At 39.4% G+C, this 16,198-nt stretch overlaps 1 protein-coding gene across 13 annotated transcripts in view; it reads left to right on the forward strand.

Annotated features, from left to right (window-relative positions):
- The window catches only part of BCAS3 (BCAS3 microtubule associated cell migration factor), a 364,497-nt gene that overhangs the window by 159,736 nt on the left and 188,563 nt on the right, over nucleotides 1-16,198 (forward strand). For all 13 annotated transcript variants that reach the window (XM_063342644.1, XM_063342645.1, XM_063342646.1 and 10 more), the window contains 3 exons: nucleotides 5,914-6,014; nucleotides 9,508-9,704; nucleotides 11,020-11,117. In XM_063342644.1, coding sequence (XP_063198714.1) covers nucleotides 5,914-6,014; nucleotides 9,508-9,704; nucleotides 11,020-11,117 — 396 coding nt within the window. The remainder of the gene's footprint in view (nucleotides 1-5,913; nucleotides 6,015-9,507; nucleotides 9,705-11,019; nucleotides 11,118-16,198) is intronic.

The following is a 16,198-nucleotide window of genomic DNA, read 5'->3' on the forward strand; positions in this document are numbered from 1 at the left end:
CAACATATAGCCACAAGTAAAAATACATAGAGCATATCGCCAAACTACAGTTTATTTTAAACATGGCTGTAAGCATTCTGTCTAAAATCTGGTCTTCACGTTCCTGTCGAGCTTGAGCAGAGGCAGAGCCAGCGGGCGCAGAGCTGTGGGCTGCGAGAGAAGGTCTGGGAACAGGCGGGCAGTAAAACTCGCCAAGCAGTTGTTGGACTGGGAACTACACGGACTGTGGGATGCCGAGGCCAACCTCTGACGAAGTGAGATCACATCTATAAGAGGGAAAAAAGGTGAAGCTGTTGAATTGGAGGTGGCTGCGTGTAGACCTAAACCAGAACTGTCACATCCTCCTTGTCAGAGGTAACACACTGTGACTAATGAGCTGGTAGTTCCAGAAGTTAGCGTAATGTAAATCATTCAAATTGTGAAGCTTAATTTCAAGAGAAGTACTCCTGAAGCTTGTTGACAAGCACGTGATTACCTCAGGTCTCTAAACCACCTATGATCATTTTAGATATAACTTAGGAACCACAGAAAAAGCATCAAAATCGAATGCTAATGTGTGATTTGTGTGAAAGTAAGGGATATGTAATTTTTATTCTGCAGACCTGTTTGCCATGGACATCGTAGAGACTGCATGTGGACACAGGACAGACTTCAGAGTCAATGAATTAGTAAACAATACATTGTTTCTGTTTCTACTACATTTTAGAATCTTATTTCAAATTATAAATTTTGTGTAGTCACTTGAAATACAGGAAAGTTTTCTGGGTGTCTGCAGGCATGTGTATGGCAGGCAGCACAGAACAAATAGCCTTTATAGTCTGCAAATGCCTTTGCTCTTAATTTGGACAAACATACATCCCTTGGAGAAGAGCACATTGGGAATTTCATATCAATTAAATTGAATTGTGTAAAGCTTATTTATATAAATGAGAAAATTAAAACCTTTTGGTTCAAGAAGTACACAGAACTAAGTAAAACTAATGATTTATTGTTCACAAATTAAAACCATAAGTGCGCACGCTGCAATTGAGCTGTAGTGTTTCTTTGTTCCAACACTTGTATGCTGCTGAGAGATGACAATTTATAATCTTTGAATGAATAAAGATTTGTCTTAGGTCTAGGTATTTATTGTCTAATTAGGCCATCTATGAACAGAACCACTGTTCGTTAATTCCAGTATTCGTCAAGCATGCGTATTTGTCTAGGTCTTGCTCACATGTCAGGAGTGCCTATGCAAATTATTTGAGGTTATTAAAAATTGTTTGTTTTCTTTATTTGTCACTATTATGGCAAAATTTCAAAGCAATGGGGATTTTTTTCATACTTAATCATTGTGTGAATCAGGTCCTGGGGTTCCAGAGGAATATCAGCTCATCTGTATTTCAGCTTTTGGTTTGGCTTGTGTTGAAACTTTTGTCTCCGCAGTCACTTCTGTGCAGTTTTCCTGGCGCTAACAATTATCACACAAATGACTAAATTTGTAATGTGGTTCTTTTCAGACCCTTGCCTTTAATAATCTTTCTTCAATGTAGTAGCGAGATTAATATTGTAATGCAGAGAAGGGAGTCCGTAAACTTTCAAAATTTACCGTAGATTATGGGTAAGCACCTGCACCTTTGATTTTGAGGGTAGAAAATGAGATGACAGTGTTCAAGTCATGAAGGAAGATGAACAACAAGAGTTTTCACCGAGATTCTGTTTTTCCTTAGTTAACTGCCGAGTGGTTCAGTAGAGCTAGTCAGGATGGAGGGACGGGACTATATTCCAGATGGAGAGTTGGTGCAGATCACTTTTCACTTAAAGGAGGACAGAGGGTAAAAGTGCTACTATTATTTTTGAGCCGCTCAAAGATGTTTTTTGCCCCTTGCCAAATATTTGTGGCAAAGCTCTGATTTTTGTTATAGGTATAGCACTCCAGTTTTTAAAAGGTGACACTGAATGGAGTTTTTTGCATTTATAAGTGGACTTTAGGAAATCATGCCCCATTACACTGCATAAACAGAAGTTGTGTGTTCCAGTTCTCACCTTCGATTTTTAATTAACGCTCATTTTCTTTCTACTTTTTCACTCCATGGTTAATTGTACGAATTTCCGCGTGCTTGTATTTCTATATTAAACAAACTCAGTTGCATTCTGATATTTGATATATGTTTGTTCCAGAAATTGGCATAAGAATAGCAAAAAGTTAAAAATCGGCATTGCTCAGACACAAAGCATTAAGTTTATTATTTTAGGAAGGTACAAAACACCTGCAGTTGCCGGTAAAGTACCTCTGTGCAGCAGGAGCTTGCTTGCTCCTTGTCTCTGTGTGCCATTTGTGACTTTTTCCCAATGAAAGAGAAATTACAGGAGTGCAAGGAAAACCACAACTTGCTGCAAAGTTTTTGAAGAATTTGAATTTTATTATTTGCCATCCTGCATTATAGGGACATTCTTTGGAAATAAAAAAAACCCTCTGTGTTCTTGCATAAGAATAGCTTCACTGATGTGTAAGAGGCTGCCTAATTTCCAGCTTGAATTCAGATTTTCAAAGAATTAAGCTGGAAGATAAAAGATTACTTTAGAGCTCAAATTCCTGGAAATGTCCCTCTGGGCTTAAATTAATCTCATCTTGGAACTTGATACCAATGCAAAGAGGTGTGTGACCCAGAAATGAAGAAAGAATCGGTTTTAAATTTTTAGAATGTATTTGTTGCTATAAAGTCGAGGCCATTTTTAACTTGAAAAAAAACGACCATAGGTATATCTGTAATAAGCAGAACAGCGATGGCAAATCTCCAGCCAGGATCACTTGTTTTAGAAGGCCCTGTCTCACAAACCAGTGGGTGCTCCCAGTCCGGGTGGTGGGAGTGGAGCTAGCTTGGCCTGGGCTAAGGCTGGGACCGTCGTTACGGGATCCCGCTATCAAAACCAGACTCTCTTTAAATGCCTGCTTTTGTGATAGGTGTGGTACATAAATGCTATTTTATTAAATAGCAAAATAAATTACTGAGGTTTGACCTCAGCGAAGGCTTTATCACTGTTGCCCTGCTGGTGAACTCAAAGGCAGCGCTTTTTCATGGAATTCAGCATGTCGTCACTTCTTGGTAGAAAGAGTTAATGCTGCGCTCCGAAGCTGTGCTGAAACGTGTGGTATGGCAAGAACTATGCAACGCTGTGGTTCCTCAGGAAAAGGCAATACAGCGTTAGGACCAAACCTATTCTTAAATTTGAATTTCTTTCTCACTGTAAAGCCGTGTTGAATCTCCAGTAAAATGGAAGGGAGAAACACAGGGACAAAGCGGTGGCGTGGATGCTGCTCCCCAGGGTAGCGTTTTTGCAGAGAGTCACTGGATAGCAGCTTCCCTAACCTTGACAGCTCTAGGAGTTGCCCCTGGGATAGAAGGAACAAAAAAAATTCAGAACAGTCCATAAAGTTCCCGTTGGTTTGAAAGCAAAACCATCTGCTGGAGTCATGAAGAGTTTGTTAGCAGAGTTCAATAACAGGAAAGCCTGCAGTTGATCAGCTGTGCCCTCAGAAACAGGCGTTACTGCAGGCAGGAGGATTTATTGTAGGGGAGTCAGGAGATACGGGGAAGATTAGGGCAACAGCAGAACGCGTCAAAATAATGGGTTTATTTCATCGGTTTCAAATATAAACTTGACCGGTAAGGAAGAAGTGCGGGCGCTATGGTTTCGCATTCACATATTTACTGTGAATTGTCAGCTGTTTGTAATACAGAAAGGTGTATTTTCATAATACGAGTTTGATATGGGCTAGAGAGAGACGTCTGTACGTCCTTGAATTCGATCTGTCGCTGGTAATGAAGTGGATGAATGGAGTTCCGGTATTATCTCGAAAAGACACAATGCTGAAATACCGCCTGTGGTTGCCGAGGTGTGTGTGTACACGCACGCGCAGGCACAAATCGTAGTGATTTCGATGAATATGGCAGACACGTAGTATCTCGAGGGGAAAACTTGACACTTTGTAAGGATACGTCCTAACGTATATAGCACTTTAAATAATTCTGTAATAAGTTAGGCTCTGAACTGGATTTGGTATATTGCGGGTTGTGGAATAAGGACACACTGTGATACAGAGGTGTTAGAAATGGCTCCATAGCTGAGACCGGGTTTGGATACCCACTTATACAAACAGGATGAAAATCGCTTTATTTCATATAGTGTATGGATTTATGAAAACCCTGTGCTGTTTATATTATGGAGGCGCCATTCTGTATTTATGGTTACAATTGTGTCTGCTTTGCCATTATAAACTCCTATTATTAGGGGTTTACAACATGGCTGTAAAAATTTGTAGTGGATGGAAATTTGACACATAAGGGTCAACCCTGTAATAATATAGTTCTAAAAAATCAATTTTAAAAACTTTGAGTAGTTGTTTTTAGATTCTGTGAATATAAAAATATTTGTTCTAATTTTAGGATCGTCCAGTATCTTAACACTATAGCATAAAACTCTCTTGTTTTACCAAAGTAAAAATACCATTGTTGCATTTGCTTCTTTTAATTTGCTTTTGTGGTGTCTGCTCTTCCCTCAAAGTGTGAGTATGGTTTCTTGGTATTGAACCCAGGCTTCCAGTGGGCCCCTGACAGTAAGCAGGTACAGGAAAATGAAAAATACCACCTGTCTTACTGTCTGGGGTGCTCGCTTGCACTTTGCTTTCTCTAAACCCTGCCAGCTTTCTCAAGTGTGAAGTTTCAGTTAGAGCAAGGTAATGCTGCCGCCGTAGAAAACGAAGTAGCTGGACTGAAAGCTTTGAGTTAAATGACTCAAGCACCAGGAATCATGAATTATTAATCTTTACAACAAGTCTAGGATTCTCTCTCTTTTTTGTGGTAGCATTTGAACACTAAATTGTGATTTTTCCCACAGTTGTATGTATATCTGGTAATCGTTTTACAACTGGGTTTTCGTATCGTGCAGTCTACAGAGCTGAAGAACTTGCAGTTTTTTGTTGCAGTGAGTCCATATGAAGACAAATAAGAGCAGTGAATAGAGGAACAAAATTAACTTAGTTTTGCTGTGTGAATTGAGGTTATTTGTTTGTACCAGTTCTTTGAAAACAGTAGAGACTTAAGTATTGAAGCAGTTACAGTAATGTAAGGTTTTCCTGGTGCTGTCAAGAAGAGATTGCTGATGAGCACAACAGACAGATCTGATGTTGAATCAAACCAAAAATTTACCCAGCTTCGGATCCCTGAATGCAGAATTCGTGGTATTTTAAAGTCCGGTGAAATAATCTCAGTGTTTAGTGTTTGTAGCAAACTAAACATCAAACTCTGCTTTGTTATGAATTCTTAACTAATATATTGTTACTACTATAATGAAAGGTGACACTAAGATGATAATGAAGCACTTCCCATTAAATTGCAAAAAAGTCACATCCTAAAAACCAAGTTGTTTGTGAAGCCAGCTTTAAATTAACTACATTAATGTCAAAATGAGGGTGATAGTTCAGTTCATGAAGTCTTGGAAGTACTCTGGTTTGAAGTCAGTGCATGTAGCAGTGCCTCAGGATGGCTTTGTCAGCGTGCTTTAGCATAGTTCACATTCTGAAAAGGCTGTAGAAAAGGTTTACGTCATTGACAGCAGCATTTCTCAGTGTTAAATTCCTCGAGACAGGTGGTTGTCCTCTGTTTTGAGCTCTTCTGTATGTTCATTAAGTACCTAAGGTTTAAAGAAGAGCCAGTTGGGTTATCATAGTGGCTGTATGTGTGCATTCAAGTCAAAGAACAGAAATATTTTCATCGCTTTTAATGTCAATATTTGAGCTCTTTCTGTTTGCCAACATATCGTTACAGATTTAGGAAAATATATACATTGCTGTACCAATAACTTACTGAAAAAGCTTTTTTTTAAAAAGCATTTAACAGTAAATCTGATTTTTCAATTTTCTGTTTTTTTCAGTGGTTCCGCCGGGGAGCCCTGGACCGATCACGCGACATGAGTCATACGACAGCTTAGCGTCTGACCACAGCGGGCAAGAGGACGAAGAGTGGCTCTCGCAGGTGTGCTTTTGGGGGCAGTTCCAGTTCAGGAGTGAAACAGTAATAGTATCCGCTAGAAGTAAAATTTGCAACTTGCCTCAAAATGGAAAGTAATCTTCCAGTAGGCCATGGGCATTGCTGTGTATAAAACTGACTTCACTTCTGACTCAACATGGTATGAATTTGGGGGTCTTTACATGTTATACAAACTATACAAGCTGTATGAAAAGCCGTATAAAGCCGCCATCGTCACTGGCGCAAGTCACGTCCTTGGGGAGTTCAGGATGAAGCAGGAAGCAACGGAAAGATACCTCTCTGCCTTTTCAGAGGTCCTTTTCAGACATGGACAAAGGAAGCTGGCTTGGCAAAGCGATGGTGCCTTTTCAGTTGTGACCTGTGCTATACTTACTGCATTTTAACATAAAAATGGTCTATTAGCTGGTTTGTTTCCTTCGTTTCCTGGTTATCAGTTACTGCACTTCCTACTGATAATTCCTTTGAGCTATGGCTAGATGCAAATACTGTAGTGCTTTAAAATGACCCTGCCTGGTGGAATGTTTTTATATGAGGTTAAATCTTCATGGCTTTATCCATTCTTGTTTTGTTTCAGTCACTGAAGCATCTCTTTAAGAACTCAGTACATACTCGACTATTTGGCTCAAAACATAACTTCAGTTTAAGAATGTAGGTCATGAATAATACACTGAGAATTAGTTCCTGTTAGAAATAAAAGGTTAGAGTTAAATAAATAAATAAAAATTACAAATGCTCTGGATTTACCAAAGCAATTACAGGGTACCTGATACGTGGAATTCATCCTGACAAATTAGGTGGCTTTCCTTTGGTTTAAGAACAGTGTTGTTATGGGAGTGATGCAATAAATGTGTTGCTGGGGTGTATGGCATAAACATGAAATATTCATGGATGTGATTTGCTTCTCCCACTGGTGAATAAATCATACTCAGCATTTTCCCAAAAGGAGAAGTTAGGTTTCCACATGTACCGGTCCAGAGGCGGCATTCATTGGGGAATTTGTTCATGTGCATCCATTACCTGGCCTGAGTTTTCGGATGTGGCTGCACATTGATGTATCTTATTTGCTTATGCTGTCACTAATTTGTCAGAGCATGAAGGCAGTGAAACTACTCAATCAGTGTAAGTCAACAGGAATTTTATCACTGAGCTCACTGGGGCCCAGATTTCACCTGTGGTTTTACATCTATCCTGTCCGGTACCGTTGGGATAGTTGAGCTTATTTTACTGTTGTGTTTACTGTGGGCAACCTCAAGAAAAAGAGAGTAAGTTAAACCTACATTGCCGGGGTTGGTTTATTACTCATTCTTGGAAGATATAAAATATCAAAAGAACTTAAAACTGCTTGAACTTCATCACATCTATCCCTCTAGAAGAGTAAATATATTTATTAAAAAAAAAATAAATCCCAAGTGATGTGACAGAACACAGATAATTCAGAGAATGCTTCCGGAATGTTTAATTTTTGCTAAGTGAATAGAGTGATGATAGCTCTTTTGAGCATGAAGACGCTAGCATTCTCTAAGCAAGCCACTTTAGATTAAGCCTAAAGTGCAAGTATGTTTTTCAAAATTAAAGTGTTGTTATCAACAGTAACAGCATGCAGTGAAAAAACACTGCCCTTCACTTCAACTTTTCAATTAGAACAGTGGGTAATGTGTGCTGTCAGTGTGAAGTAGATACAATATGTTTGTCCTGCACACAACAGGAGAGTGAATAGGAACATCTGGCCGTAGCCTCAGTAAAATTGCAAAGGCATCTGTTTACCTCTCGGCTCTGTGACACTGATGGTTTCAAGCTTAAAATATACAGATTACTTTATCTGTGGCCTAATTTACACTGCGACATAAAAGCTACTTGCCTCAGAAACGTCTACAGTCGATCTGAGTTACGCTAAGATAAATGCAAAGATGGAAATAGCGCTAAACAGGCTGTGCATTTGTCGTCTTGCGTTAGCGGAGAACTTAGAACAACATTATCCAGTGTTTAAAATTGCTTCTTAAGGAGTTCAGAATTGCTACTAGTACACGTCTATGTCATATATATACAAAACCATATTTTCATTAATTTTCTCACTAAATCGCATTTTTGCGATGAAGCTGATCATTGTTTTAGCAAAAATTGTTAGGAATTTCATAGTCTGTTTTTGTTGTCTTAAAAGTATGAGTTCAGCAGAGCTTAATATTTTCATTTTGTATTTCTTTTTTCTGATTTATAAAGGCTCTTTTTGATCTTTAAAATTGTTTTACAGAAGGCTTATGCTTTGTTTACCCTGTTACTTACAAGGACCAATTTTCCTGATCATACACGTTTCCCACAATGTTACCATCTTAACTTTTTGTGGTTGTTTGCATTCTTATATTTGACACATTTAAGCGTTTACCAGAATTGATACTCATCAGGTTTATAGTTATCAGCGTGAAAAGACATTTTGAAAATATTTTGGATGCTTCATTTACTGAGGTAACTTATTGTTCAAAAGTTCATATTTAGACTCTCAATGGGAGCCAATACCTAGAGGAGAAGCTGAATATTTGAAATTATTGTTTATTAGACACACCGTCTGTATTCTCTGTGCCTTTTGGAAGTAGGCACGGAACTGAGAAGCTTCTGTGTCTGTGTGTCTATCCACACATACACGTGCAGATACATATCTCATATACACCTGTTATTTAACGTATACGTGGTTGGTCATCGCAGGCAATCACCCTTCTATTTTAATTGTTGGAATTTTGGTTGTAGCTGCCCTTCTAAACTCCTGTGTTGCACATACATGTTTATATTACATCTGCATGGGAAGGAGTCACCCGGGCTGTCCTGCGTCTTGCGGCACACTTCCCATTGCTCTCTGCTACAAATCTGGTTGCTTTCCAGCAAGATGGTCTCTGCCAGCAGTATCCTCACATATGCCAGCAGTAATTACCAGCTTTCATTTGAAATACAGTTCGCACTGTATACATGTGAAGCAGCGCTGTTTAACGTGTGAACTTTTAGTAACAAAGCTGTAACAGCTTGCTTTTAAAAAGCGCATCCCTTGACCTGGTCAGGATTGACGTTGTCTGGGGTAGGTAGACTCCGTTCCTCCGGCTGCTCCGTGTAGATGCAGACGGAGATCTCTTCCCCTGTCTGTTGCACCAGGAGAGTAGCCTTTTAGCGTGCAGGTCGTAGCCTGTATTTCATAACGGCAAAGGGAGGAGCGAACAGGGTCAGGTGAGGTGACAGCCAGGATGGAGTGTCAGTCTTAAGAACAGTTTAAGAACCGGGGTGCCATGTCCTCAGGCTAGTGGTTCAAGGGCTCTCAAGGCTTGGCTAGAGCATTGCAGAGCCATTCGCAGTTTTCCCTTGTTCAGCGTTCCTCTGAGCTGATGGCACAAAACACTCTTTTTGCTTGAGAACAGCAGGATTCTGGGGGTTCAGCGTATTGAAGAAACCATTTGATATATTACAGTTCTTTGCTAAGCAGTTCCCCATCTTCCCACAGGTTGAAATAGTGACTCACACTGGGCCTCATCGACGCCTGTGGATGGGCCCACAGTTCCAGTTCAAAACAATCCATCCCTCAGGCCAAACTACCGTCATTTCATCCAGTTCTTCAGTGCTGCAGTCGCATGGTCCAAGTGATACCCCGCAGCCTCTTCTGGACTTCGATACAGATGATCTTGATCTCAACAGTCTCAGGTAAAAATACAACCCATTTTCAAGCTGTTTCACATTTGTTGTGTGAGTAACTTGCCTCGTGCTTAAATGTGGCCATCTGCGTAGGATGTGTAATAGTCTTCATCAAGCTTGTCCAGATGAAAGTCTTAGAAGAGGGTGTGACTCACAACAATAAAAATTCATCCAGGCCGAGCAGCTTAGATTCCTTTCTGCTGCCCCTTCTTGGGTACCTGACAGTGAGAGACACTGCGAAGTCTGGTGGCCTTGCTCAGAGTCTCCTTGGCTTTCAAAGTTTCTGGATGGCTTAATAAATTCATGTTCTCAGACATGAGTTGGGAGCTTTATGCCACAGATTTAGCTGCTGGCTGTGAAGCAGTCAGCGTGTTGGACGAGTAACTGAACTTCTGGAATGTTTGTCCCCTCCCTGTTTTTTTTTCCCTTCCTTTGCTTGCTTTCTTGCAATTTGTTTCCATGTATTTAATTCATCTCTTTTTGGACATTAGCTGATTTGGAATTGGGGGCAGGGGGCGGGCCTAGGGAAGGGAAGGAAAGAGACCGAAGGTAAATATGGGTTTATATTTACTAATAGCTAGTGATTTTGTAAAAGTGCTTTATGCAGCATGTGTTTCTGTGTCCTGTCCAGTAACTTCCAAGATTTAACAAGTTTCCATGCTTCTGACTCTGCATGTGATTTGAAGTCCAAAGTTCTGTGGTATGGACTTGGATTGTTTGGACGCTCTCTGAAAGTCCTATGAGTAAAACGAGAGATGGATAATATGACTAATCCCATTAAAACAGGGCAGATTGTCCTTGGACTGAAAATACATGGTTCTGAAATGTGTGATTTCTCCTTGCATGTAGTTACTTCCACAAATAAGGATAGAACTGTCAAATATATTATTTTTTCATTGTAGATATGTATACATATACAGAGAGAATTTAAAAAACAATTAATATAGATATATGTTACAAAGGATTAGACAATTACAAACGTGTCTTTTCTCCTAAACTGACAAAGAAAGTGCTGCTGTTCAGGAGGGCGATAGAGGCTTTTTAAGCAGTTTGGGTATGGTGAGCTTTTTCCTTTGAGGCTTTCTGAGAGCTCACGTCTGAGACATAGACATTTGGGGGGTACTCGTTTTGGGTAGAGTCTCAATCTGTCTCTGGGTGGATTGTCCAGATTTTGGCTCCACAAAGCAAAGGAAAACAAAAGTTTTCAACAGTTTTATTTACTTAAAAATAAATAGTTGGTTCAGGTGATTCAGGTTTGTGATTTAATTACAGCCCTCATGAGCAATGATTCTGACACAGGTGGTAACTATAACTTATTATTTAGGATTCAGCCAGTTCGTTCAGAACCTGTTAGCATGCCGGGGTCATCACGTCCAGTTTCAGATCGCAGAGGAGTTTCAACAGTGATTGATGCTACCTCAGGTAGAAACATTTTGATTTCATATTTTCTTTGATATTCATGGCATTCATCAATCTTGTCTTTTTTTGTCTGGTAACATGTTTACTAACCATTGCCATATACTTAAAAAAGGATATCATGATTTTCAGCTGCACGATAGGGTGAGTGCTGTCTTATACAAATACTTACTGAAAGCTACCATAATAATGACTTTTTTTTCTTCTTACCACTCAAATCTGAAGCTGCAGCACTGTGGTAAGATATGAACACAATATTTACGTTAAGTTTAACGTGAGCTGTAGAATGCTAAAAACTGCCTAAACTAAAAAGAATATTTGCAAATGCTAACAGTGAAATGCTTTTATTAATGAGTGCCTAAAGCATGGAATATTACAGTTCCATCTCATTTATAAAATAGCTTTCATTGAAATGTAATCATAAATGTAATTGATTTCTGTGAACAGTCAAGACAACGGGATAGTTTATCTAATGTTTGTGTAATAGGCACATTTTCACTACTCCGCTCTAAAAGAGCGTGTAAATTTAATACTACAGTGGTTATGTTAATATCAACACAGTAATGTATGTACTATAAAGTTTTCTTCTTTTTTTCTCGGTAGTGGGGTATAGTCTGTATAAAGAAACAAGGACAGCAGAGCTTTATATTCCAGTACAGCTGTATAGCGTCTGAAGGGTCCACACAGCAGGATTTTGTCAAATAAAATCTCTCACAAGTAGAATTATTAAACACACAGCATTAGTCAAACAGTCAAGTCGGAGAGGATTTTAATCTTTAGCGATTTGAAAATCCCTGGAGACTGCTGATTGGATTGAGGTTAAACTGTAAAAAGAGACTGTAACACTCACAGAAACTGGTTTCTGAAGGCTGTTTTAAAGAGAGTTAAAGTAAAAGCTCTTGTTCAGACTCCGTTTGCTGTTGATATAAATTCTGAGTCCAAGATATTGTATTGTTTGCCAAATTAATTTATTTGGGTATTACAGGATATTTCTTAGATGTGTTTATAACTGAGTTCAATAATAACTAAATTTACTTTGGATATTGAGGATTGTCATTATAAATTCCATTTTCAAATATTTAAAACTTGTTAAATTCTTGTTGAGCTTAGACAAACATCTGATGCTGGTTACTTAAAGGGAATTTTATTTCTTTTAGTACGTGGCAAAGTAATTTTGAAAATAATTTTTCGATACGGAAGAAGGAAAGCATGAATGCATCAGTCATGATGTTTTGGACTAGTTCATCCCTGCCTGTTACCCATAAAAGGTTACAAGCTGGAATCATAGGAGTGCTTCTGTCTGTGCATCTGACACTTGGGATTCAGAGTGATTAATGGCATAGCTGTGCTTCGCTATCACCGTGGCTGTGCCAGCTGATACTGATAGAGATAGCTGGGTTAGCAGGGGGTTGGGTTCTTTTTTCCCCCTCTTGTGTATGAACAGAGCAGTGCCATTACCTATAGCAAGGATGTGTATCAATTCAGAAATATAACCATTCTGTAACCATAACGCATTCTAAAACTGTGTTATTCCACCTACAATAGAAACAATGAACCACATAGGACCGTACCCCTTCTATGCTAAACCACCTTTCCTCTAGTGTGGAGGGGGCCTTAATGTGAAACGGCTCATGTGAATGTGATGAAGCTCTGTTGGTAATGCCTTTAACATGTGTGTCCATATTAAAATTGCCAAAGTCAATTGTATACATTGTTATGACACTGAAAATATATTTACTGTACAGCAGTGACTCAGTTTTGTTATAACACCTCATAAGTTTCTTATAAACAATACATGGATTTTGTTAGGGACATGCTGATAGCAGTATTTTATTTAACTTCACTGCCAGACAGTTTGGGTTTGAATTGATTTTTGGTTCAGGGACTGTACCGTATCTTTGCAGTTTTCATATTGCCTGATCCCCATCCTTTCCCGTGCAGAAATTATTGGTCCAGGTTTAGGGTAGATATGCCAGATTATGTGTGATGGTATAGGGTGTGAATCCTGCTACAGAGTAAAGGAGACACAAAAAAACCAGGCGCTGTTTTTTGAGATCTCATGCTATTCTTGTGACAGAGCCCAGCAAAGGGAAAAAAGAGTTTTTTATGCTTGCTTACTTCTCTTCCCACCTTTGAGATGCACAGAAAATTACATTAAGCTTAGCTCTGAATCTAAAGGTTTATTTTGAATGCTGTTCATGTACAACACTGCATTTTTTTGTGTTTATAGGCCACTACTGTAAGTATTCTCATTTCCTGCTATTACCAGGGCATGCCCTAAATGGCGTAGGTTCTTTATGGAAAACAAATTTATTGGAAAATACGTTTTTAGGTTTGAAGGATTTTTTTTAAGTAGGTCATAAATTTTTACTACCTAAGCTGAACCAGGAAGTGATTCTTCAGTTATGCCCCGTGCATTCGAGTCTGTTGCACTTTATGAAGATGCTTATCTGGCTGTTTGATTGCCTGTTGCTTAGAGATGCAACCGGCGTGGCGCCTCTTCTTATCTCGCTCCATCACTTTTTCTTCCTATCAAAAGATTTCAAGTACATGTTTATCATCTCCCATTATTCTTCCGTCATTCTTGATAGTTTGCTTCCTTCTCCCCCTTTGGTGACAGCTCTGAAACTTGTGTCGTTTTTTTAGTCATGATTTTCACATGTCTGTAAAATGATGGTATATTACGACAATATTCTCTCTCAAGATCATTTGCAGAAATCTTAATTTAAAAACTACAGAACTCTAATACATGAAAATAAATGATGTAAATTTGCAATGGCATTTTCAGGGTGGATGGCTGTGTCTGTAAAGATTACCTGGATAAATTAAAAAACCGCATGTTTCAATATGGTTATTGCTACTTAAAATTCTGCTAAGATATTCTCGGTTCTTTTTTTTTTTTCAATCAAATCTTTAAGAAAAGTTTGCAAAAATGTAGTCACCTAAAGCTACTGGACATTTGTCCCTCAGTGCACACATTTTAGTCATATGCATCATAGAGAGAATATACCCTCAAGGATTAAATGCACTGTAATTCCAGATGCTATTCCAGATTGGCAGTTAGAAACGTTAAAGGCACCACACTGAGTTTAAAGCTTTATAAAGCAAGAAGCCTGTAGTAATAATGCAGGAAAAGAGCCGCTATTGTACATGTAGTAAATATGCACCGTGTGTAGCACACGGGCATGCGTGCTTGCGTCTGTGTGTCCGTCCTTTCCGAAGAAGAGCTGAGGCTGCCGGCTGCTTGTGCTGGGCTTTACAAAGGCAGGGTGAGGATATAGGGGTCACATATCTACATGTTGTGCCTGTGGATGGGAGAGACTTGCAGTAAGTCAGGTCACATTTAAGACTTTATTAGACACCAGAGATGGAAGAGAAACCTTCCAAGTGCCCTGTCTGCAGGAGATGCTGCAGCTGAAGGTCACGCTCTTTACACAACAAACCAACCAACCCTGGGACAGAGTTCTGTAGCACGATTAAAAAATATTTGTTGCTGAACACCCAGGCTGTATTTCAGAAGACCAATCTACAGGCATGACTTGGAAAATTGACGCTACCTGTTTACCTTGAATGCTGTTCCGTTCTTTGATATGACTAGCCTCAGATATGATTTTTGGCTAGCTGAGGGTATCTACGGAATGATGGAGACTAATTAGAAAATATAAGCATAGGCTAGACATGTAATGGGATATTTCCAAGCATCTTTCTGAATTTTTATACTGTAACTTGTGGATGAATGATGCATGTCATATATGTTACACACCTGACAAATCAAACCCCATAGAACGCTATTAATAATAAATAATGCAGAAATTAAAGGGTGTAGGAAGGTTAGGATATCTGTACAGAACAACAGCTCTGAACTTTCAGAAATAGAAAACCTCTAGGGAGAGGATTTTGCAGCAGTTCCTGATCACAGTAAATTTGATCGCACAGCTGCATTGAGTCTGTAAGGGCAAGCGTTTCCTTAAACTGTAACAAATGTGTTGACGAGCTCAGGTACTCAGGTACGCTCGGTCAGAGCTGCTAATTCACTCCTGCTCAGTTAAAAAAAAAAAAAAAAAAGTGTGTGCATCTGGGTGTGTATTTATGAAAAGCCTTGGTTTTCCCCTCATATAAAGAGTTTTTTGACACTTATCCATCAGTCAAGTAATGATTTTTGTTGCACTGTCAGCAGAGTAGGAGAATGTTGACAAAGAAGTTGTCTGGAGGAGATCTTTGTTTATTCCTTGCTTAGGAAAAATACAGAGGATGGAGAAGGAAGGATGTCAATGAATAGAATTAAAGCGTAGGAGAAAAAGATCCTGAGCATATATTACTATTTTTTCTTCTATTGTGTGTGGTGTGGTGGAACCTTTGTGTTCTTTTCTGAGATCTGGCATGTGCTGTGCTTCTTAGGGACGTGCACATCATTTTTTAATGAAGTTTGTTTATTACTGTTGTATGAAACTCTGACAATACTAAGCTCTCTTCTGCTTACTTCAATCAATGGCCACTTAAAATTGGCTTCTAATTTAGTACTTCCCTTTCTTTTGTGTGCGACTGGCTGGCCATGGACAGATAGCTTGTTGCCTGCAGAGAGTTTAATGAACAGAAGAACTGACTCGGGTTTGGGGGGGAGGGAGGTTCCCTCCCTCTGCCTGTGAAGGATCTTTTATTGTTCATCACCACACCTGTGAGATAGGGACCATGGGACAAATTTTTACTGTCCAGCAATGCTCTCACTTGGAATTTAATAAACACTTCTGCTGTCACACCTTAAACCATCTGAGCTCTTTTTTGTTGTATGCGCGATCAAATATTTATTCCCAAATGCTATTCACCAGAAAGTGCTGCCTTGGAGTAGCGGAGATCAGTTATTCAGGTAGTAAAGATGTGTGAATGCAGCTGGCAGATGAAGTCACCAACATTATGAATTCCCAGGCTGTCCTTATTGCCACAGGCAATAACTGACAGGCCTGAGCAGTGGCTGGTTTCCCATTACGGGCGCTGGTAGGGCCCGGGGAGTCCTGGCGTCACGGATACTTGAGCTGCCCCGCTTGAGTGGAGCCGGCCAGCGCTGGAGGGTCCTTGTTGCAGAGAGATGT

Source organism: Chroicocephalus ridibundus, chromosome 7 (genome assembly GCF_963924245.1).
Source record: "Chroicocephalus ridibundus chromosome 7, bChrRid1.1, whole genome shotgun sequence".
Classification (NCBI taxonomy): Eukaryota; Metazoa; Chordata; class Aves; order Charadriiformes; family Laridae; genus Chroicocephalus; species Chroicocephalus ridibundus.